The sequence below is a fragment of the Electrophorus electricus genome, chromosome 15 (assembly GCF_013358815.1).
Source record: "Electrophorus electricus isolate fEleEle1 chromosome 15, fEleEle1.pri, whole genome shotgun sequence".
In the NCBI taxonomy this organism is placed as follows: Eukaryota; Metazoa; Chordata; class Actinopteri; order Gymnotiformes; family Gymnotidae; genus Electrophorus; species Electrophorus electricus.
In genome coordinates, this window is record NC_049549.1 from 6233819 (window position 1) to 6260106 (window position 26288).

Genomic DNA, 26288 nt, shown 5'->3' on the forward strand with positions numbered 1-26288 from the left:
ATAGCACCTTCACACATTTGGGAGGAAAGCAACTTGTTAAATGTTACTTATGTCAAAGAAAAGAGAAGCAGCACTGAGAATTGCCTGCCAAACCATATGGACTAGTTCTTAAATGGGTATCGTTATTAGACCTATTTCTCTGAGCAGAATAATTATTCCTAACATTTAAGTGAATGTAATGAGGGAAGACATCAGAGCGTGTTAGAGAAAGAGAGTGTGTAAGAAAGAAAGAAAGAAAGAAAGAAAGAAAGAAAGAAAGAAAGAAAGAAAGAAAGAAAGAGAAAAAGAAAAAGAAAGGGGACTAAAGTCAAGTGAAATTACTTCACAGGGAGAGTGCATACATCGCTGCATTTGACATCCACACATCGCTGCATTTGACAAAATTTTGATCCACAATATAGAGTAAATCCAAAGGCTCTGTTGCTCATGTGAAACTCCTGCTAGAAACTGTTGGCTGTGGAGCTTTTCTGGGCTGTCAGGCTTCTGTGAAGACTTCACAATTGCATCATATTCAGTAATGGGGCACATCAACACTGTCCCGCTAACATTAGGTAGTGCATGAGCAGGAAGGCCTTTTGGGACTACAACAAATGATACCATCAATGCAGGAGAAATAAAAAGAACATTATCTAATCAGAGGCTAGCTGATGGAGCTAGGGATGAATTATACTGAAAGCACCAATTTAGCAACTACAAGGCCTTTCATCTGTTCTAGCTAAACTAAACAAACATGCTACCAAGGCTGATATGCTACTGAGAACAAAATGTCTCCTATAACTTAGGATTATACACAGAAATTGTACTTATCACATCATTGTGGTGCCATTAATGCTTATACCCTATTAGTCCCTGCAGAACCAAACGTCATCTTGATACAGCAGTGAAAATAGTATGTGGGTCTACACAAAGCTGACGAACACACACACATGCCTTTAGGCAGTGTGTGAACATCCCAGAAGCCAGGCCCATTTGCTTCCACTTTGCAGGCCTAGCATGCTTCCGAAGGGATGCTAATTAACACAGTCTTCATTCATTAGACAAACATGGCAAATATCCCCCCTCCTGCCCCACAACAGTCTCTCCTACTCAACACACCCACCCCTGACCATGAAACAACCAGATAGTTAACAGCTTTCCTAAAATGAGGCATAAATGCTCTTCTTTCCCCACTGGGTCTGAACAGGGAAGAAACCCTGCGCACAGCTGTCACAATGATGTCGCCTTTAGTCCTGCTGACTGCAGGCACAGCAAACACCAAATTCATTCACTAACAACCTTTGTTGAGTAACTGGTAAACTTCAGAATTTCTACACAGCTTAATGAAAGAACTTAAACAAGCTGTGTCTCCAACAGACTCCCCCATTACCGCACCCCCCAACCTTGCAGCCGCCTCTGCCTGCTTTTACTTATTCATCAATTTATTTATTTATATATTTATTTATGATTTATAGAAGTGTAAGAAGAGGAAATACAAGCCTCTGACAATGCATTAAAGCTTCATTTCATTAATGTAAGACAAAGCTTTAAAGAGTTTGTTTACATGTTATAATAGCCCCTGATTATGGAAGCGACTGACAGCGGCTCTAATTTCCAATGTGGCTGCTTAAATTTGTTTAATTACGACTTGAAACAAAAAAAAGTGAACAGTAATTAACCCACCTGGTTCGCTGGCACAAAGTCCTGGCCAGGCTCTGGGATACCCATGAACATGTTCTCACTGCCGTACTGTAAAGAGAGGGAGCAAAAGAGAAAGAGAGGAAAAGTGATGGGTGGTGGGGGGTGGGGGGGGGGGGCAGTTTCAAAATGTTAAATTAGCATTGGAAAATGAGGCTAAAATGAACACAAGAGATTTGATGGAAAAAACATTCAGACAGTGTTGATGCACACCTCACCGCACACAGAAGGACTTCCTTAACTCCCCTCCTCCAAACAATGTATTCTGAATTTGAACAATTTGTCTTTCAGGTTTATTCTTATCAAGTGGAGAACACAGTGATTTTAAGCATTTAGCGCAGCTGTAATTAAAGTGGATAGTTCAGAGCATGAATGAAATCCTTTCATCTGAACAGAGTGATAAAGAGGAGACAGAAGCCTGGACCTGGAAATGAGCAGGTGAAGTGACACACTAAGTCTGATGTCAAAAAACAACACGCAATACATTAACTGGCATACAGGAAATATGTGCATGTTTATGTATATATTGTCTATGTAAACCAAGTGCTGTCCACACAACCGTGTGCTACAGGTTGACAGATTTAGAAGCAAAACATCACCGTGTGTCTATGATGCCACTGGACCACTGAGACTAAAAACCCAGCTGTGCTACACACCTGGGTAAGGACGCTATTCTAGTTCTTTCAGTACACACACACACACACACACATAGACTACAAAGCAAATTATGCTGACAGGCTTATGACAGAAGCTTGCCAGATGCCAAATCACCAGCCCTTCTCTCTTTAGCATCCACAGGAACGTTGATTTAAAAGTGATGAAAGAAGTTTGATTAATATCAAAAGCAGAAATCAGCGGTGTTTTCAGCTGACGGAGAGTAAGAGGGGGTAGGCATTATCATTCCTCCCCCCCCCATTACAGGCCTATCTCACTGCACGAGTTTAGCTCTGAATCCAAATGGATACAAAAGCCCTCATGGATATTTGATGAGAGAGCGAGAGCAAGAGCAAGAGAGAGAGAGAGAGAAGACATACTTAGAAACAGGAGAGAAGAGATAGAGAATAATAAAGAGATGACGAAGGGGAGAGGGAGAATGGAAACTCAGTGACACATAGATGAAAACTGCCAGTACCTAAATGTTTGCATTTCTGCCCATTCAAGCAGGACATCTTACTGCATTAGTGCTGCTCTGGCTAATTCTATGGAAATGGAACAGTAATAATTCTAATGAAAGCCTATCACATTGTGACCTTTTATGCGTATGCTTTGATGGACCACTCTGATTAGTTTTTGCGCAAAGATGACAGTTAATTTCATGCTAGCTTATTGATTGTGATTAATGTGATTAGGTTGATCTGAGGTCAGCCTGTTCTTAAATCATGCAAAAGAGCCTTCTGAAACACCATCAGGTTCAGTGTCAAGCAGACATGCCAACACTTTAAAGGTGTCATAGAATGTAAAACTATTTACGTTGGCATAGTTGAATAAGGAGAGCTTTCTACAGTTCTTGTACTGCTGGGTCAACTGATTGATGTTCATATTTAATAGGATCCATGTTGATAGTTTGCGCTGCACATTTCACTCTTGGCAGTTTCTCAAACCTTAGACAATATTGATAAGGCTTCGCTCAGCGTTTGATATTGTAAAGAGGGGCAGTTCCAACTTTATTGGCAACACAATCCCGCCCCCAACCTTTAAGTAGTTAGCTAGAGACACTGGCCATGTGATTTTATTCAATTTTTGTCAGTTGAAGCCAAATCGTCTTAGATTGAACGTTTCAGTGACCTAAATGCTTAATTTAATTTGTGTTGTCGAGATAGAAAGCAACTGCCTAGCTAGCTAATAAGGCTGTCGTTGGCTTCTAGGAAGTTCTAAATATCTAAATAGTATGCCCTAACGTTGGGCTAGTTTATTTTCATTGAGGTTCATTTTATTTTACTTCCCGCGTCCCATTCAAAGAAATAGCCTGCGTTATATTCCAGTATAGGTTCAAACATATAAGGTTGGATGCCTAAACGTTTTGTTGACGAGACGCAGAGAGCATAGCTAACTGATGCCATTTTAGCCAATTAGCGTTAAGAAATCTAGGTTATTTTCTTGCCTGTCCATGGGTACTGGAAAAAAAAGCTATATAAACGTGTAACCATGTTATATGTTGTATATCATTCAGATAAATAGTCTGTGTTGTTGTATATAAATCTACAATATAAGATGTCAACCCCTTTGTCAAGTAAATGTCTAATTTAATCTGTGTTCCATCCACAAAACAGGTTAACTCAGCTAGCTAACCTAGTTCGGTTGCGGGATATCCCATCTAGGCTTATAGTCTCTACACAACTAAACTGGAATCAGTTGTTATTTGACAAGACATGCAGCTAGTCAACCTGTTAGCTAATCACTTTGAAAACTGAAATATCCTCCGATGCTCGTACTTATACAGCTAAAAGCCTAAACGCTCAACTTTCCTCAGACAGTTACCGACCGACTGCTTTTGACCTGTTAATGCTGTTGGGACGTCGTGTACCTCGACGTAACCCAGCCAATCAGCGCAGAGCTTATCAATTATTCATAAATCCCCCCAGGGCTGAATAAAGGTGCTGTAAATGGGTAGATAAAACCGCATTTTGGCATTTTTCACTCTGACAGAAGTCACATACCTACTATATAGATAATTTAAAAATATTGAATAAGCGCATTCTGTGGCACCTTTCATATTGGAAACTAAGAAGAAAACATTTTAATCCAGAGGCACCCTTGATGGTTACTGAGTTTTGAGAAAAATAAAATCTGTTGCAACTTTGGAGTTTCAGACATTTTTGTTTTTGGCTTCAATGTCTCAGTTCTTCCAATAGGCAAGTTATTTGGTATGCTTTAAAGGCACTACAAGAGCTACAGTCAACAACCACAATAATCACCTTCATACTCATTTTCTTTATTTTGCTGGAGTCTGAATCACGTCCCCACCTCCCTCATAGTCTTTGTCTATCAAGCCCGATTTGCATATGAATGTGCCGATGGAAAGCGTGAGGTAGTCATGGGTGCAGGAGAGAAACTGCGGAGCTTCCGTCACGTACATCCAGCAACAGTTGGCAAACCTTGGCATTCTCGCGCTTAATTTTCCGAGCTGCTCGAGACAGTTACGGCAGAGGTTGCTCCAAGTCGCGCAAGGCAGGACCTTCGTCTTGCGGCTAGCTGGAATCCATTTATTATCGCCGCTGATGTTGTCTCAATGCTTGAGGGATTACGACAGACTAAACAGCGCCAGGAGCAGGTTTCGGAAGATAATAAACAACTTGTGCGGGGGGTAGCGTCAGACCACGGGCCTGTAGCATTCGAGCACGCTATTAAAAAGTGCTTAGTTTTGATGTGGAGGGGGACAGAGAGAAAGGTATCCGCGTTAGCAGGTAGGAGAGCCGTGCTGAAGCTGCGTTTAGCAGCTGCCATGCCGATGCAAATGGCCTATCAAATGACAAAAACAACAAAAAAACAAAACGGGGCCTAATGGTCCTGTGACTGTAAATCGATCCCCGCTGCACAATGCCTGGGCATCTGGCTGCTTTGCAGGAAGCTGTGTAAAAGAAATTGATCTGAACTGACACGACCACATGCTAACAAATTCCTCATTATGATTAATAGGTAGAGTTCCTGTGGGGGAGGAGGCAAATGACATGCTAGTCTTCTCCCGGAAAGATACCCCGAAAGTCTGTGGCAACACTTATTAGAGGTGTAATTAAGCTGTTCATCCTTAAATGACTCCCCCGGTTCTGAATGAGTGTGTAGGGTGGTGGGGAGGGGTGGTTTAAAAACGCTCACTTGTTAATATTATAATGTCATTTAAAAGAATGGTTGTGTCAGCAATTTACTACATCAACTGTAGCTGCCAATATGCCTACTGTTAGCAGAGGTGCAGGGCTCTGCTGCGTGCTTTGTCATCTTTTCTCCTCTAACCTATGTATGCTGTGCCCTGGTCAGAATCAAAAGAGCAGCAATTATCCACAACGTGGTTCAGGTGTGTACAGTGAGTTATAAGGTTAGTGCTATCTGTACATAACTGACAGGGCATTCTGAAAGCCACCAGGTTTTGAAAATAAAATATCTACAAACAGAAACACTTTTGCTAATCTTTTGCATCCTCTTGACAACTGCCCCCATTCCTCTCACACACACACACACACACAGTGTACATACGCCATTATATAAGAGTGCTAGCTATTGAGGAGGTGGAGGAACCAGAACTTGCCAAGCTTACACACCACTGGCCATTCTACATCTCCTATCAGAATCTGGGATGTGTAGAGTTACTGCATAAGTGAGTCCACTAATCAGCAGTGCCTGTGAGATAGAACATTCAAGATTGGATAGCGATTAATCCAAAGTGGGAATTAACATGTTTCCTTCATTGTGTTATATTTTAGGAAAATCATGTGAAACATGTTAAACACATGTTTTGCTTTCAGAAGCTATGCTACAAAATGTGGGTCAATTAAATACTGGATTGGAACAAGTTGGTTATTCAGGAACTGGACAATGAAATAAATGCTTCTTAAATTCTGTAAAGACATAAGGTTAAAGCCACGGTCAATGCATTGTAAACTGACCTTTATATCCTGTTCCATGTGGCAGTTTTAAGTTTGAATCTAACTTGGATATACACACACCAGGACTAACATCTTTCTTTTGTTCAGCTGCATGTTTTTTATTCATTTTTTTTTCTTTACAGTAGACTTATCTGCGCAGTGCAACACCATTTATTTAACACACACTTTCACTGTAAAAGCATGCAAGCTATAGCTTTAAACTAGTAAACCAGTAGTATTCCATAGTGTATGGAAAAACAGATCACAAAAGCAATCCCTCAGAGACTAAAATATATTACAATAGGTGCCATTTTTGAGATGCTAAATTGTAATACAAAGTTCCATAAATTTAACATTCAAGGCCATTTCATGCAACTGAAACCTAATTTGTCTTATCAAAAATTAACACAACTTTAACCATTGAAAGAAATAATTCCTTACCTTTCATAAGAGATAATTTTATGTAAATGGTATACAGTAATCAGTATTCTATATCTGAGGGTGGTAATAAGATCCAATTCTCTACATTATTCATATCATACTGGTCCAGTGTGAACAGTGAAACCAGAAGAGGGGCAGAACAGGGAGAGATACATTACCGATACTCCAAACATACTGGTTAGGACTGTTTTAACAAGACAGACTGTAGCATACTGGGTACACAAAACAGCATGTTACCTACCACTCCCATTTTTAACTCACTTCTCATAGGTATTTCGCTGCCGTACAGCAGGAATCATGCACTGTTTATACCATAAAGCTTTTACCATACATCTATTGTTAAAAGACAAGGGCACGAGAGTTGGTTCAAGCAGCGCTGTCTTTTGATTTAGTGGAGCCCAATCAAAATGGCTGCCATTCAGGAAGAGAGGTAACGAGATATGGGGCCATCAGAATGCCTGGTGCTGAACATAATCATGCAACTTGCATGCAATCAATGTGTCCGACATCATCACCAGTGATTGCTTTTCGCAAGGAAACGACTAGCGTTTCACCACTGCTATGGAATACTTTTCACCAGCCCCATGTATCATCTTTGACTTCAATTACTTTGTGAATAGAAAGAAAAAAAATGCAACAAAAAAAATATACATCTAAAAATGATCCAGCAAAGCAAATAAGAAAAGAGAGAGGAGCCAACTGAATGTATTTGTTGAACAGTGAGGCCATTATTCTGATGTTTATGGGTCCTGACAGATCTTGTAGATTCCTTTTTTATTGGCTGCCGTATATTGACCTCTTTGTCAAATTGGCTTTATGCATTTGCTTCTCTGGCACAGGTTGATGTGTCTGGAAGTGACATATCCCCTGCTCGCTGATACATACTGTAATCAAATAGAATGAATCCTATTTCCGGCATTGCACCTGTCCTCTGACTTTATTGCCATGTATTCGTTTTGTGTGACGCAGATGTGGATGGCATCATCTTTTCGGTGATGCTTTCACTTTGAAAAGGGTTCAGGCAGTAAAATCAGTGAAATTGTTCAGTAAAAATGGGTTCTAATTGTTAGTGGGGTAGTCTGTGCTCCCTACTGAATGACAAGTGCACATTTCCTTGAAGGGAGGAATATCTTTTTTTTTCTTCTGTTTTTTTTGGAACACCAACCAGGACATTGTTTCTCTCTCTCAGTATGTGTGTGTGTATGTAACACTGTGTGCCAGAGTGTGTGATTTTCCTCTTGCAGATATCCAGATGTGAATCAGAGCTTCTTTTTTTTTCTTTTCAGGAGACTGGAACCAATTTCATTCCTCATCAGTTTCTTATGGAAGGTCAGGGTCTGGGAAAATCAAAGTGTGTGTCTGTATTCTCTCCACACCCTGCGTTTCAAACACACTCACCCCCACCTCCCCTCATTTTCTTAGCCTTTTATGTCGAACTTTGGGCTGCTGGACTAGATGGGTCCCCTAAAATATATATTATAAAAACCTCTTTAACTGGCAGAAATGGTTATAATGTCTTCAAAAAAAGAAAGTGCTTCATAAACGCAAAACTCTGAGGCTGTGTTTTAGCTCCAGCTCTCTGAACATCAAAAATGCTCAGAGCTGGTAAAACACCGATGGCAACACATAAATCAAATCTTATTTGGGATAAATTGCAATATGAGCAAATGTGCATCCGCCAAAAATGCACCCTTAGGCAGCAATGTATGCAATGAGAAAATATGAGGATAGATGGAAACCAAATAGCAAATTATCTTTGGATCTCTGAATCTCTTTTTTTTCCCCTAGCAATATGTTAGCAGTCAGTAAGAAAATAAACTTGAATCAAAAAATAAGCTCCAAACACAAGCATAACAACCACATTATGCCTGTGTTCTCTAAGGCACATTTCGTTTTAAATGTGAAAGGTCTTCAAGATTAAAACAGAGATGGGTGTGGTTTGAACAGGAATGTACACAGACAATCTTATTTTGTCACTTGGTTACTATAACTGTTTTTCTGGACATTGCTAGAGAATGAGCCCAAAACCAAGAGAAAACACAAAATCCATAATTCAGACATTCTGTGTGCAGTACCACAACCTCAGGCCTCAACCAGGCCCTAATGCATAAACCCGCACAGGATGACAAATAAAATGAATAGACATTGCAGTCCTGTTATAGATGCTGGATTCAGCAAAAGATTGCATGGTGGTCTCTTGTCATCTAACTGTCTTCAGCACTATAGCATATGACTTGAAAGCATGTCCATATGACATAGCAGACAAGACTGCCCACGTGGCCTTCACGACCTCCTCTTGAACTTGGCACATTGGCGTAGACAGACATTGAGATACAGCATCACTATTTCAGCCAATAAAGAATATTTCCATGCCTGCTTTTTATATGCAAATGCAGCCTTGGATACATGCCAGCCAAGCTCTTCATTTCTGCCCTGATCTTCTGGCAAATGACGTCAACATCCAACATAGGCATCTTTACCATCCCTCGACCATCCCTGCAATCCCTGCTGAAACTCTTCTTTCAGAACATGTCAACGTTTACAAAGCATGGTGAGGAGCATTTCGCAAAAAAAGTCCTGCAACAGAGTTAAACAGAGAAGAATGTGTGGATGTATTTGATAAAACCAAATAGAAGGGTTTTCACCCAGTTTCATTTTTGCAGAAATCTTAAAGGTCAAACACAGTTACTAAAAGCAATAGTGCCCTATGAAAGATGCACATTCATATGGATCCTGTGAAGAAAATGATAGCTTATTCCCCAGATATGACTACATTATGTTTTCAGGATTTCTTTTTCTAAAAAATAATTTTTAAAAAGTGAATAGAAGGCACTGTCGATAGCACGACAGCTAGCCCATCTCTGAGAAGAACCTGCGGTGGTTTGTTGTCAAACCAAATTACACACATTCTTTCCATGGATAAACCCTAGCCTGAATAATAAGCAGCCACAAAAGTGGGTCAGGGTCGCCATGGAGAGAAGAGAGAGAGCGAGAGGAAGAGAGACAGAAAGAGAGACGAGTGTTTCTCCCTTTGCTCACAAGCTTTCTATATCAAGAGTGGCAGTCATCTTTGACTTCAAATCATCCTCCTGATGAATAACCTTTGTCTGTACTGTATTACAGCACAAAGTGATTTTCGTTTTTTTTTTTTTCTTTTTGGTTTTTTTTTTCAGTTTTTTCTTTTGGGTCTCATCCTCAAAATGGCAATTTTCTGAGAGCTGGGAGCTGAACTGAAAGCATCTTCATCCCTGTTCCACCTCTGTAATTTATTACTGCCAGAATGTGTGACTTTCCGCACTACCTACAGTGGCACTCTGACATTCCAGCTCGAGATAGGGATAAGGAATAAATCACAGGCTAGCTTTTATCGGATTGGTGCAATTTCTCATTGAACAGCAGTTCCACACAGGGTGTTTCCTATAGTATGTAAGGTATTCCCACCCATTACTTTTAAAACACTATTTCATCATTAAAAGTTTTCTCCCAACTGATTACTAATGGGGAATAAACCCAAGTTTCACACCCACCACCCAGTGAACGAAAAAAAAAAAAAAACCCCTCAAGAACCTAAGAGCAACTCCACAAGAGCTCAACATAGCACACTGGAACTTAGTGGCTCATATTTGAATGGTGATTTGTGTATCAAGGATAACATGATGATCCAGCTCTCCAGTTTCATCCAAGTAACAAGAACATCAACCACTCAGATTACCACCAAGCATCTGGGAAACATTTGCGTTGATTGGTTTAATGATTAATGAATGCTGACACGTGGCTGCTGCCCTCCTTCTCTCTGGTGCCTCCTCTGGTAGAGCGGGAAACTTTCAGCATGTAATGCTGATTGCTGGAACCCTCACTGCTATGAAGGCTGTATGATGCTGGCCCCTGTTATCAGGGCCCACGTAGCTGTGGTAATCATGCATGCTATAATATGCTGGCACAATTAAACAGGGGCTGTGAATTAGCTTTTAAACCATTAGCTACCTTTAATGTTCTTTTTATCCTCTTTACCAGGTACTTAGTTATGCTGGAACACTGAGACCCATCAGAAACACAACCCAGCTAGAAAAGAAAGGCAGAAGGCATAAGAATGATTGAGTTTTGGAGCAAGCAGCCACTAGCTTGTTAAATCTCCTTTCAGAGTGAGACAAAATTACAGTGTATCATAATTCCCTGCTCCAGGCAACCCGACTGAGCTCCTGTAAATTAAGACATATTTCACCAGAGACCAATAGATAGTGAGTGACACAGACAATTAATTGCTTTATTTTACGACTGGCTGAGAGGAAAATTTGGTTTGATAAGGTTATTTTGTACAAGTGTTTTCTTGCAGCACTGTGGCCAAAAGACAACAGTTCTCTTTGTCTTGAGTGGGGGTTTAATTTCTGCGCTTTGATAAATAGTGCAAATTTTGATGCAGCTGTGTAGGGTCAGCAGTATTTAACTCATCTGGGAGTGTGTTTAAGCATTTCGGCTTGCTCGAGGATGTTTACAGCTGAAAGGTAGGTCAGGTTATTTTTAACTCAACAAGTTGTGCCTGCATGTGCATGTACGCTACTTTCCAGTAGTAGTAATGGTGTCTGGTGCTCATTAATGACGCGGAACTCTTTAAGCAGGATAAAGCTAGTTATATAAACTAACTTGCTATCAGGCTATAATCACCTTTTTTGCAACCATTTTTAACCTGTTCATTACTCGAGTACTGTGGAGAATTGTACTGCTTAAGAGACCTTCTTTTGACTAACACTACATACACTGAGATCAATGACAGTTTAGGAACTTCAAGATGCAGAAAAGAGCTCTGTCTTTTGTCTATATAATGGCATGTACTATATATATATATATATATATATATATATATATATATATATACAAATGTATTTTGATTTATTTTTATTTTTTTTCCTGCACAGTCCAGTAGTACCCATCCTTAACAAATCCTGTGAGCATTAATCATCCATACCAGTCATATATACTCACAGCAGGTGTGCTGTTGTGTTCCAACCCTGGCATGTAGTCACAAGCCCCTCATTGGAGTTTGTGGGTATTTATGTTGGGTAGTATTTCTGACAGACATGGGCCCCTGACAAGTCTTAGCACTTTCAACAGAGGATCTCTCTCCAGCAAAAAACAAAGAAATGAAACAACAAAAACATGTTCTTTAACTTCTTTCCATCCTTACTGCAGAGAGGTAGACTACACAAAATGCAGTTATTGCAACACCAATAGACCTCAAAGGGACACCAACAGGTTCGATGTGCTGAAAAGATGAGCATGTTTGTCAGTGTCTTTGTATTCTGAGCGAGACGGAAATCGGGAGCTCTGACCTTTGTGCACCACAGTCAAAAATGGCCCAAAATAAACGGCCTTTTCTGCTATTGTGAAGTAAAAAAAGGAATCAGCACCAGCTTGCAGTACAGAGAACTGAAATTTAACCTTCCACAAAATTTGGGTCTTTATTTCCTAATGGGATGCCTTGAATGTTGTCTTATATGAATTGGCCTAGCTTTAAATTATGAAGAGCCCTTGTGACACATAACTGACATAGAGAAAGTAACTCACCACATGTCAAGCGCAGCTAACAAGTCAGTTTTAACAACCACGTATGCCTCTGAAGGAAAACTTAATGAACTCTATCAATTGCATTTAGTTCAACTTACAGTTACTAATCAATAACAGAGCTCTTGCCATCTGGTGGAAATGTGGATAACAACAAAGAGAATCATGTTCATTTTGTGGCTAATTTGAAAAAACACACTAGATAATTAAGTGGAATATCCTGAAAAATCAAGCCATTAGTCCATCATTTAATCTGACAAGTTACTGACGGAGGGTGATGCTGGGTGTATTTGGAGGAATGATAGCAAATTAAAAGAGGCCTGTTTGAAAGCTGGGCCTGCTCCTCCGATCCCCCTCAGCAAAACAAGTATTGGTGGGGGGGGCAGGAAGCCCTGCGCTCTTGAACAGGGCTTCTTCATTTGACAAAAGCTCGCAGCAGGAGCTGGCGAGATTCACATGCTGGCCTCTCTATGTGCCCACTGTGTCATGAAGCACACTGCTCTGCACTGCACTGAACAATCACTATCGCAGTGCTTGATCCTCTGAAAGCGTTATCAGCACACCACCACCTCTCAGTGTGAAGGCAACGTGGATGTGACCCACTCTTTATAAGCTCAAGCCACTTGGTGTAATAAATCCAAACAATCCTCTCACTCGGGTTTTCTGGATTTAAACAGAATTGCTTATTTTGGGCCAGTGATAGGAAAATCAGAAGATGGCTCTCTTGAATGTCTTTAATGAGTTAGATTAGGCTGTTAGGCTTGGATGACACACTTTCTAGCAAATAAAGTGCATTTGTCTTATTTGGCAGCACTACTGCTGAATTTTGAACAGACTGTTAAGCGGCACTTGTCTTAGGTGAGAGACTGAATATGCTGCAATATTCCTAGCTTTGAGAAGTTGGAATGAGCATATACAGGTTGATATATCAATACTTCTGCTCTCAGTATTTCTTTCTGAATCGATCCTCAGTTAAAAGTTTTGATCAAAGTCCTTTTTTGGCACAATGTATACCTGATATATAAGAGAGAAAAAAAAAAAAAGGTTACATAGTCAAAATTATTTTCAGAGTCAAATTCATATAGTGCTTAACAGCAGCCACTATCACAAAGCAGCTTTGCATATCCTCTTGCCTTCTTGTGTGTGTGTGTGTGTGTGTGTGTGTGTGTGTGTGTGTGTGTGTGTGTGTGTGTGTGTGTATATATATATATATATATATATATATATATATATATATATATATATATATATATATATATATATAGAAAAAGTTTAGACAACTGTTTATTCATTTTTATTATCTTCCCACATTAAAACAATGGTGACAATGAGTACCGGGATGCTAGAGTTGGTATTTCTATTGTACTGAAGAGAAACTAAGTGGCATTGCCATTCTGTTGAGCTCCTCTTGGCTGTTGCCAAGGTGCAGTGCTTCCTCTCCAGCTGCCACGTGGTGGGGTGGGGGTGGGGTAGGTTGAGTTATAAGCATCAGTGATGCCTGACCACAAGTTGTCCTATCTGAGTGCACGACCACAACAACTTCCTGTTAATTAGCTCTCCTACTGGGAAACCATATACACATTAATGCCACTGGGCCAGTGAGATGCCTCAACAAGCAAGCAAGCAAGCAAACAAGTAAAACCTTGGTCACTGCCACGAGTCATCTCTACAGGCCACTCGCAAGTGTCTGCTATTCACACATTAAGAAATGTATGGGTTGATTTAAATGAGTGTGGGTGCAGTGTTGACTACACCACAGCTTGGAGATAATTGGGAATATCACCTTTATCAGAATGCAGGAAAAACGTCTAATGCTCAGTATTTTCTAGGGGAATTTAGCCCGGATTATGAGCGCAAGGCTGGACTGTTTCTACCTTGCTGCTGTACAGATCAAGTTTTACACTGGTTCACTGAATTTATTTACCATCATTACACTGTTTTTACATTAAGTCATTGATTAACAGGAACTGTTTATAACCATATAGCACTACAATAGGCCTTTCTGCCTTATCTTATACTTTGGGAACTGTGTTGCCATGGTTGCAAATGATCTACTAAACAAACGAATGTATTCAAATAGCTAACGTATTAGCTGACTTGTTGAAAATATCTCTGACAAAATATTAATTATGGACCAACCTGAATGCCCAAATGAACTCAAACTCTTCACTTAGACTGTATACTTTGGTGAAATAAAAAAAAATGTACCTACAAAAGATTGGACAAACAAACCTAAGGTGAAGAGATCATGTGTACAAGAACCGCACCACAACTCCAGCACTGCTTCCCCATAACTACAACAGATAAAAATCAATTGCATGTGAACATTTCCATCTGGCTTATAGCAATGGTTCTCTTTGTTTACACTCTCCCAATCGCTTTTGTAATTAATTTTGAGTGAATCAACAATAAAACCTAAGACTGAGGCGGAAACATCTGTTTTTGCATCCACACTTTCTACATTAAGAAGCTCACCATACTGGCATGTAATTATATCAATATTTCAGTTTCTTTAAGTACTCTGGGTCTATAAGAGGCTCTTTCAATTTCCAGCCTGCTCAGAGAGAAACTCTTCGTGTCAAACCGTGAATGCAGCTGCCTGATCTCGGCTGGCTGAAGTAGAAGCATTAACTTTCTGCCTGACATGTTTACAAGGTGCTTCATTTGTCTTCCACCAACCAATTTCACGTTTCAACCACCTGTAAGAGGCTCTGACACCATCTTTCTGTGTGTGCGTGTGTGTGTGCCAAGACCCATGACTCAAGGTTCATTTGTTTGTGTGGTTTTCTTTGCCCATGTTTAATTACAATTGTGCAGCTGGTCCTCATCTAACCTAGAGTCATATATTTCTCTCTCACTCTGTCTTTCTCACTCACTCTCACTCTCTCTCTCTCTCTCTCTCTCTCTCTCTCTCTCTATGTGTGTGTGTGAGAGAGAATGTGTGTTTGAAATGTCTTTCTCCCTCCTCAGAGCCTTCTTTGTAGAGTGCTGCAGTGCAGCTACTGCTGTCAAACAAGGGACCACTCACTCCTGATTAGCCCTTCAGCAACATACAGGACTATACATCTGAGGTTAGCTTGTACTGCAATGAAACAAACGTATCAAGTTATGGAACTGGAAAAAGCAACCATTCACAGCTTGTAAAAGAGCACATGAAACACCTGTGTAGTCCTCATTTGCATTTACATGGGCAAAGTTTAATGCTTGAGGCTTAAGGGCCTCAAGTCTCTTCGATTCATGAACTTATAAATCCTGTGTAATGTTTGTGATGACAGACTCATTTGCACTACATCACAGATATGCTGGAAACTTTCACAGTGATTCTGACATATCTTCTTTTTTTTTTTTTTTTTTACACAGCAAACCAGTACCCTGAGCTTCATTGGAAAATAAAGCCCATTTCCTATTTAAAGTCACAGTTTGTTTAAAAATGAGAGTTAGAGTTCAAAGCATTTCACTCAAAAATGAATTACCTGAAGTGGTTTGAAAATAGCAGTTTCAGGTCCAACTTGATCTAACCACAAAGTTTTCAGACCTCTTTTTAATGAAACAAATGGGATTGCAGGAGGTTTTTTGGTCCGGTTTTTATGTTTCAGCAGCAAAGTGTTATGAATGTATGAGTAATACGAAAGAAAATTGAGTATGACTTTATTCTGGTGTCCTGTTGAAATGAGCCCTGTATTCAGTGCCTTTGACTTCAGACATCTTCTGCTAACATTTAAGTCTGTTTGCATTACCCTCTCTTCCAACCACTTTACAAAGTCTGGTACTTCTCAAGCTGGGCTAAACTGCTCAGTTGTGCGAAATGATATGTGTTGATTTCTAACAGTTCATGTATGACAACCTGTTTTAAGGGATTTTAATTGTGTGATTTAAGGTGTCATCTGATCATTTAAAAATATTCTATATCTTATCTCTCCCTAACCAGGGTAAACGCCCAAACACATCTATCATCCTCAACCTCATACATAACATGACTTGCTTCAAAGCGCTTCCCCAGACCATGAGTGAGGAGTAGGAGGAATTTCTCGGCGAGTCAAGCGTGCAATTACACTTTTAAGGTTTGCTATTTTGGGTCGATTCTAAGCTCAAACACAGCTGTTCAAAGACCACAGTGAAGACACAAAATACACAAAAATAAAGGGAGCCTTGTTGAAATGTTCTCTCCTTCAGTTCTTCTACCCACATCAGGCACAAAAAGCCTCAGCATCAAACAATCCACGCAACACAAATCTTCATACTAGAAAACAGATTTAGGCTACAGACCCCAGATCCTAACCATACAAGAGCACAGTAGTGGTTTACACCTACAGGTGTTGATTACCACTAATGACAAGCTCTCTGGAGTAAAGTCCATTCTGACGATCATGTTTGCCAGTGGAGAGATGTGGAAGCCACCTGGTCCACTCCCTGTGAAACCTGATCTGATGCTTGCCACAAGGCAGGGGCTGGGACCACGAAGTGCCACCTTCTCGAGCACAGGAGGCAAGCATCAGGAGCCTGACAGGTGCCACCTAAACACCAAAGGATGGGCGGAGTCAGAGTACACACATCAGACTACTAGTGAACCTACAGATGGACGCACAAAGGCCAGGACATGCTCTCGGACAAAGGTACTGTGTGTGGCTACCTTGACAACCATTTGTGCAAGACCCTTCCATGCTGTAGCGCTACACAATGGAAAAGCTTGCACCATTGTTAGAGGTCTAAATCACACACACACACACACACACACACACACACACACACAGAGCTGACTTCTGTCCTCATAAACAAACATGCACAAAGAATGAAAACACAAAAAGACAAATATAGCACATTGAACAATGGTGGGGATTGAATAAATACATAAAGGTAAATACATAAAGATGTGTATGCGGCAGCACAACACATGAGGAGCACAGACATACTGCCACAGGGAGGCTGCTTTAAAGAAGGGAGAAGTCAGACTAAGGGCAACCAAGACTGGTAGTTATATTTTCCCACCACTTCAGAAAGTCTGGACATGCACCACAACTTTCATTGCGTGAATTCTGAGGGAAAAAAAAAAACGCCTTTATGCGAAAATGATTGCAATATGTTTCATAGTGAGATTAAACCAAACAATTAAGCTATTCTGGATCGCTTTTCCCACAGCCATCTGTTGGGATGTTTTCTCAAACTGGGAGTCTAATCAACCATTCATATGTGGACTGTCATTGCGCAAAGCAGGCCCAAAAAAGAGAAGCCTCGGCTGAATCGAAATCAGAGATTTGTGCCAGAGTTTTCTCGATGTGCATGGCAGGGCGGACAAAAACCCATTCCTCCAGCCAAAACAGAATGAACACATGTCCAGATTTTATGATCATTATGTTCAGCTACTTAATGAGTTGATCTTCTGGCATTTTCTCTGCCACACTACTCTGTTTAATGTAGAAGCAGGGATAGAAAGCTAATTATATTGAAGGAATAATCTTACACTGTAGCAAGCACAGCCAGAGCATTAAGATGAGTTCATTCAAATTGCACAGAACCACAGATACAGCTGGGATAAACAATCAACATTGTGAATGATGTAAACACAAAGCCGTTAGTATATAAACCACTGCTAATTTTCTATCTTATGCTAGTAACGTGTTTATAGCCATGTTAGATCACAGTTGGAGTGCAGTTAAAGCAGACTAAACACTCTTGAAGGTGAAAATTTTTTCTGCCTCTGGTGCTAATGACGGCTTGTGATATCTCAAAGTACCCACGCGCTCCATGGCTTGGCTCTGCTGATTGGCTGAGATTGCCTCTTCAATCCTATTTACTGAGCCACTCCTCTTTGAGCATCTACTTATTTATGTGTTACAGCATTTGTATAGACTCCCCTCTTGGAGAATCATCTCACTTCAATGTCAATCTCTATGGCTATTTTCCTTGTTTCAGTAATTTAGGTACAGCTTCTCAGACAGGTGTAACTGAAATTCTGTGTGGTCAAATGGGGCTGCTCAATTAATACATACAAATCAAAATCACAGTTTCTGGGGCTGCAATTAGCTACTGCTAAAGGCCACAATTACAGCTGTTCCTACTTGACACATGTGCCAGCAATTTCAGTATAAGCATGTATAAGTGCTTCTGACTCACCAAATAAGAGGCCATTCATGGGAATGTTTGTGCTGCACATGCACTTCCCAAACTCAAAGCCATCTTGGCTCCACAGCTCACGTGACTCCACAGCTCATGTGACTCCATGCCACCCGAGAGACCATTTTATACAAACCACAGGTGTTCACACAGGTGTGCTGAAATGCACTAATTACCAACAACTGCAATTAACAGCTGAAATTGCAGGCCTTAATGACAAAACAAGGTGTGCCAGGGGTTCTCAGTAGATTTGGTACTCTAGCAAAAAATACAGAGAAGCATCTTCACAATTTCCAGTTGCACCACAGAATCCTGCAGTCGCCAGTTAATAAGAACCTACTTCATGCATGGCCTAGATCTCATTTGCCATTTAGTGTTATTTATAAAACATGGATTTCTGAGCTGTCAGTTTTTTTCTGTTCTGAGGTCATTTGGTAGATTCCATGGGGAGAGCAGAGGGAAATATAATTTCTGATTTCTAACATAACACCCCAGTGTGTTGAGGTAGCATGGAATATGGGTGACAAAGGCAGGCTGAAGGCAACAACCATACCTGGGTCTCCAACCCACGTCCAACAGGTGGTAAACATGTGCCCTGACCACCAGACCAAAAGTGCCAGGGAGCTCGCACTTTGGTCAGGTGGTCAGGGTACGTGTTTATTCGAGACTCTGGTGGGGTTGCTGCTCTCCACCTTAGCCACACATGGTGCCAGAAGGAACCCACCCCCTGCAGTTATGGGGATGGTATAAAGCCCAGTTTGTGAACCCTGGTGAGGGACATGGGCATGACCCTGGATGATGAAGGGCTGGAGTATGAAGGACCCATGGAAGGGGTAAAGTGCTCCCTGAAGGGGAAGGCAGTGGACTGACAGAGACTGTCAATGGGTGCTCTGACTGCTATGCCAGAGCAAGGTCTTTGGTCTGGTGATCAGGGCACCTGTTTATTGCCTGTTTATTACTTGCTGTCATTCACCTTTGCCACAACGTGCTTTGTAGAAAACTTCAAAACATACTTTATTCAGAAGAGGTTATAATTTTTTATTCAGTCACAGTTTACAAAGAGACAAGAGAAAGAGAGCAAATTAGTTTTTTTGTGTTAATTATTGTGTATTTGTGTGTATGACAAGCCAAACTGGGGTCTATGAGCTGATATGACTGTGAACTAATGACTACCAATTCATCACATGGTAGCTTTCAAATCACACTAGTAAGCAAACTTGACAGTATGTCCTTCACAAACACATAAATCATACCAACCCTTTAAAGGCTTAGGCATAAGAGAGTTTGTAAAATTAGTTGGCATGTTCCCCATGGAAACGCTAGGAGCTACTTTAGCTATTTGTTTTGCCATGTACATATCACATGTTATAACTGTGGGTGCACAATAGAACGCCACTTAACAGCTGGACATGTCTTTTAACTCCCACCAATCCATTCAGTTACTGAATGTAAATCTGGTACCTTTATACATATCCCAAGTCTTTTGCATCTGTGTACCTAGTGTATATGCAATCATGTAATTCAAGACTTTGGTGTTGACTTTTCTATCACCTTAGTGCACACATACACAGACACGTCATAAGCTGTGAAAAGTGTCTGCTTGACGTTCACGTAGTAGGTCAACTACGCAGAATAGTTACATTCCCTGTTCATTGCTGTGAAATAAATAATGTATGTGTGTCGAAAGCCAGATATGTCAGACAGCAACAAACACAAGCTTTGATATGTGTGATACATAGCCTTTCTTGAAAATTACACTGTATAATGGCAAGTATGTTTGTGTGTGCCTTTTTGTGTTGCTGTGCCAAACGCGACGGCGACCTGTAGAGTCGTAATGAGCTGTATGCGTTGCCGTGTGTGCCCCCCAACCCTCAAGCCCTCCACCCACCAATATGAACACATGATACGTAATTAAGAACTCCATTCACATTCCTCTGGTGCTGTCGATCAGAAGTAAATCCTTTTTGACAGTAGCCAGTGAACCGTGCCTGCCTGCCGCTGAACGGGAGCTCAAAACAGTAATGGCTTTTGTTACCGACGAGGCCGAACTCTGCAGCAATTAGACTGGGCCCCCAATATATAAGGATCTCTTTTTTGGCAAGTAAGATGAACTGACAATGTATGCCTTGAGTCACTGTTTAGGTGCTAAATTTTCAAATCTCTCTAGGAGCAACAGTGCACACTTAATACCGCTCACATGTTACAGATCATAGGGAAGAAATGAAACAAATGCCCTCAGGTTTAACATTTGTAACATCTTTGTAACATGCAAGGTCAGAAATGGCTCTTAATGATACAAACTAGCAGAGCCTAGCTATGAGTTTGGATTAAAACACTGTGCTTATTCAGATGTGGTTCACTGGTCTCTGCCATGTCATACAGATACTGAGAATGACTGTTTTCTCTTTGGAAACACAATAAGGACCAGCCTTTGAAAAGCACACTGCTGGACTAAATGGAACATGTGACACCCAGCACCTATGGCACACTTGGCGGTGCATTCTAATATAAATTTCTGCATCACATTCTTCAACTAAATGCTCTCATAAACATCTTAAAACCTGCTCAACCACCATGACCTCAAAAGGCATCATTTCAGCCTAACTATATGTGAACCTAGGTCTTGCTCTTTCCATGAGGTTTATTAAAGCAGCACTTTATGAAACTTTACTAAAAATCATACAAAACATATTATGTTGCTCTAATTGCTAATAACCATTTTTCAGTTCTACACATGTATCTTGATCCTGGCCAGAACATGGGCAAAGATCACAACCAGAACAAACATCTCACATTTATGACAATTACGCCCATGTGTGACCTGCCTGTGTGTTGTTGACTTAAGCTATTGACTCAGGAAAAACTCACAGATATCCTTCAGAAGAAGGACAAGTTTCATACAGTACAGTGGAAGTCTGGCTGTGGCTGATGAGTTTTCATGAGAACTGCCATTCCACGAGTAGGTTCAAAGCACATAATTAGCTTTGTTACTCAATGTTAATAGAGCACACATGGCAAAGAATATTAGATTTTGTGCTAGAAATCCTACTTTCTTATATCCACATGTTCCTTGCATACTTCTCAGACTGTATCAAGTACATCAATTTGGTTTGGCCAGCCAGCTGCAATAAATAATTTTGAATTTTTTGATATGCTTTCAGTACTTAGCATTGGGCCATCTGCATGTGAATGGTGGGGTATGAAAGGAAACCTGGACTGATTTATCTCCACTCATGTTTAAGAGTGAGCTCAGATGGTGCTCTCCCTCTCGATCAATGCTCTAAATGCAGAGACAGAAGAAAGAGGAGAGGGCTACTCAGGCCTACAACCTGTCATCACTTCACTCTTTCGGCAGAGCACTGACCTGACAAATGGAGAGCATTGGAGTGATAGTGAATGAGTCTGTCTGTTTCTCTCTCCCTCTCCATCTCTCCCTCTCTGTCTCTCTCTCTCACTCCCTGTGCCTCTCTCTCTGGTTTCTCCTGTCCTCATTTTAGCCAAATCAAATCAGTTCAGACATTCAGTTCACATCATTGGTCTGTTGCTGCCACTTGGAAAGACAGTCAAGGACTTGAGTATTGGGTATTGAGGGTCCTATTCTTGACTGTCCCCCCACCAAAATGAGCATATATTATGTCACAACTGACATTCTAGGACCCTCAGATTTCCAAGTTCACCAAAGACATCAGTAATTTTTACTTGATTTAAAATATCTGAATAATGTCTGGTAATACACACACACACACACACACACACACACACACACACACACACACACACACACACACACAATGAAGTGTGTCTCATTGGCTGAAAACATAAACAAATGTTTTCTTATTCATTTTTAATGCAATCTTCTTAAGATTATAACTCACAATTGGAATGCACTCAAAGTGGAGCAAACTCTTTGGAGGTTTTGACTACTTCAAATATTACTATTCTCAACTAACATAGTGTGAATTACTTTGAACTGTGGCGTTAGCTGACATCCAAACTTTCAGATTAGTGCTGAATAATAGCACTGTACTCTTTTATTGGTAAGCAAAAAATCATGAATAATGAAAAATATTCCACTGACCTGCTCGAAGGGCAATATAGCATATCTGTTATTAAAAAATTGACATGTATGCAATTAATAGTTTAGCCTTATACTCAAACTCTGCAAACAAATTTTGCACTCAAAGTCCTCTTTCATGTTTTTAAAAAATGGACTATAATCATTTATACATAAGCATGAATAATGGATGTCAAAAAGTGCACAGTGTCTGTGCACATTGTCCTTGCTTAAAGAACAGTTGGGCTTTTTCTGAACCACATTTACACACATCATCCACATGCTGCTCCCCTCCAATGCCCATTTTGATTACTGGAATTGTAGTGAATAATTTCAATGAGGGCAAGTGTCAACACACCAAGCCCTGAGTGTTTAGAAATGGCTAAAAGGGGCACTATAGGTGAATACTTAGTTCATGTTTATGACAGGAGTATATATAAAATCATTTAATGCAATCTCTTATTTGGCACTGTTTTTAATTTAACAAATTACAGAGAAGTGAGAAGGAACTCTGCCTGATATACATAGGATAAGACCTGTGCCCATTCTTAGTATTGGACATAGATCTTTGGGCACAGTTTTGGGAATTTTAAGGCATTTTGTGTGTGTGCGCATACACATGTGTTATCCCCAGTGTAACTCTTGAGCATTACTCAGTATAGGCACAGTTTTGGTTTGAACCTTTGAAGCCATACTGAGACTCATCTTTACCTGTAGCCAACTACAGCAGCTACATGGTCACTGCAGCCCAAGCAGTTACAATGAGCCTCGCGATCGACGTTCACAATCACGATCTGACTACACCTTTAATCATCCTTGTCCCTCCAACGTTGTGTAATGAACCTAAGGAACCTCGTATACAAGAGCTGTGCCCTCGTCCAACCGTGTCACGAACAGGCTTAAAACACAATGACTCATGGGTCGTGTTAACAGCTTGCGTGTATTATCTCACTCACTGTAATAACTTCAGGGCCTCCAAACTCCATTAAACCAGCAAGGAGAGTGCCAGCTGAAAGTCATTAGGCATGAAATAAATCGTGCCTTCGATATGGACCTGCTATTTCAGAGTAGCTTTTTTGGCCATTAATGGCCAGGAGCCAAATCCCATGACCCCCCCCCCCCCCCCCCATACTTTGGGCAGGACACAAGCAATGCCTTATCACTGCATCACTCTCGCCACAGGTGCGGCTCAGAAAAGCTCGTGATGCTCGGCAGCTGAGACAAAAAAGCAAAAATTTCACAAAGTCCTTAAAATATTAAAGCTGCTCGAACCTGCCTGACTAACTGACCAACTAACTGACTGACCTGCAGTCCAGTGACCTGATATTTTCAGAACTGCACAAGAAACTTCTTAAGGAACAACGCTGATGCCTATTTGAATACATGCACAGTTCGTCTGTCTGCCTTCGTGAACGTCCCAGAAAAGACTGATCCAGGCATATGCATAAAAGCATCAAGAGTGAACAACTAACTCATAACTCAAAAAAGTAAAAATAAGAGCTTGAAAATTAAAAGCTACAACTGAATTCCATAATGAAACGTCTGTAGCCAATCAAGTCTAAATGAGTCCGAACTCTGGCAGTGTGGTTAGGCTAGTGGTAGTGGAAAAGCCAGGGATGACAGAACAGTAGTCAGATGGGCCATTGAACAGTGAACGCCTAGCCTGGATTCACTCCACTGCCAGAGGGAGCCACATTTAGCCACATACCATCAGTTTCTCTGTTTATTCTGGAGATACCACACACCACTGTCACAATCACACTTGTTTGCACAGCTATGGTCCCTTTCTCTCTTTTTCTCCTCTCTCTTTCCCTCACTTTCTTCTGCTCCTCTATGCTCCTCTTTCCATTTCTGCTCTCTCCCTGTTTCTGTCTCTTCCCACACCCTCCCTTGCCTGCTCTCTTTCTCATTCTCTCTCTCTGTCGCTCCCTCATCCTCATAAGAAACCCTGTTCTCTCCTGCACACTCACCCTCCTTCCATGCTCTCTGAATTGCTAAAAGGATGAAAAACCAAGTGGAGTTGATATAGTCAGACTTGCTTCTACATAAAAATTACACTGTATAGATAATATCTGAAAGCTCTCACTCCTCTCTCAACTGTACAGACACTACAAACATGTGGCTTTTAGCTCCACAGAACATATAACATTTAAGTTTACATCTAACCTTACTTAACCAAGGACAAAAACAAAATAATTTTAATGACTTGTTAACAAATTGTGTATGTAACTGGCCTCCACTTGTAAGATTCAACGAGGAAACCTTGAATGTACATATGACAATGCGACTTCCCTTAGACATGGATATGAGACCTATAGCAGTGAATCAAGAGACACTGAAAAGAATAATGCAACCCCCAACCCCCACTCCATCACCCCACAGAAACTCTACCCCCTCCTTATTCAAACACACACACACACACACACACACACACACACACACACACACAAAGTAACAGCACCATCATTACAAGGAACAGGAGAAAGACAATACGACATAGCTCCGTTGTTTCTTGGGGGGCTTTGAGAACCTGACGTGTATTAAAGTTGTCACTGGTCCACAGATTAAAATGTCACAACCATAATACGATTAATTAGGTTTTTAAAAAATCAGAAAACAATGAAGATAGCTAGGACACTTAGATCAAAAATAGATCCTACCAGCAAAGAGTTGATGTGCATGTTTTTAACTAGAAATGTTGAATTAGGAGAAGTGAGCAGGTGTTCGGGGGCAAGCAACCAACTTAATTAGGATGCGACGTTTCCTCCGTGCATTGCTTCGCGATAACTCGTAAGAGTACTTCCAAGACAGCTTCGTTACAGTGTACACGGGCAAACAGAGCAACAAAGGTTTTAAAGACGAAAATGAGGGGTTATTGCGCAGCTAATTTACGGTTTCCCGTGTTAATCCCCACGACTTTCTCCAAACGCTCGCTGCGAGTCTGACACTAAGTTAACTAGGAACTTTGATCAGTTCTTAAGAGCGGGACCAGAAACTGTTTAAGCACGTAGTGCACGTTGTCCATAAAGAACTTGATGAAAAGTGCCTTTTAAATTATCTAAAGAAGAGATTAAAAGCACACGATATGGTGGGTTTGCCTACCTTATTGCAATACGAAGGATCCGAATAGTGCGACTGTCCCAGTCGGGAAGGATCTGTTGCTGATGGTGGTTGTGGTGGAGGTGGATAAAATCTCACGTCCATTTCAGTAAAAACATCAACTCCCGCTTTCCCACTTGAATTCGTTTTCCCGATTACAAAGAAGGTGCGACGAGAAACTAGAAGGTAAAACTGGAGTGCGATGAAGGAAAAAGAACCTCACTTTTACACCTCACATCCGTTCGCGGTTTGGATAAAAACTTTTAAACGAACCAGTGTCTTAGTTGTCATCAAATAGACAAATGCAGTTGAACTAACTGCCTCGGCTTTTACGGAAACAAGAGCATGCGGTAAAAGCGTTGCTGTTACTCTGTTTGGACGGCTGAGAGTAGATGTGTGTGTCGTGTAGGTGCAGCTGTGGCGTAGCTGTTCAATCTAACCCAAGAGAAGCGAGGTTTGCCAGTGCTCTCTACACACACAAAAGACTCGCTAGATACAGAGCTAAAGCGAACGTGTCCGTGAACCGCACGTGGGGGGCGCTGTAACGTGCACACCGACTTCATTTACTTGTACTTCACTCGGTTTGCCTATAACGAAGTAACAGCATAACGATATCGTGTAGTCAGACTACGTTTACTATGCAATATCTCTGCACTCATATAATGTTAGGTTAAAGCGCACTGCAGCTAAAACAAAAGTTTGCCTAAACTACATGCATGGCGTGAGCCTACTGTATTAGCGGACTTCGAATGGGCTGTAAACTGCGTTGCTTA

At 40.9% G+C, this 26288-nt stretch overlaps 1 protein-coding gene across 3 annotated transcripts in view; it reads right to left on the minus strand.

Annotated features, from left to right (window-relative positions):
* tox (thymocyte selection-associated high mobility group box) overlaps positions 1 to 25982 on the minus strand; it is a 49912-nt gene extending 23930 nt beyond the window's left edge. For all 3 annotated transcript variants that reach the window (XM_027027306.2, XM_027027296.2, XM_027027287.2), the window contains exons 1-2: positions 25519 to 25982; positions 1660 to 1725 (exon numbers count right to left, since the gene is read on the minus strand). In XM_027027306.2, the coding sequence (XP_026883107.1) occupies positions 1660 to 1725; positions 25519 to 25620 (168 nt within the window). In that variant the 5' untranslated portion in view covers positions 25621 to 25982. The remainder of the gene's footprint in view (positions 1 to 1659; positions 1726 to 25518) is intronic.
* Between the last annotated feature and the right edge of the window lie 306 nt (positions 25983 to 26288).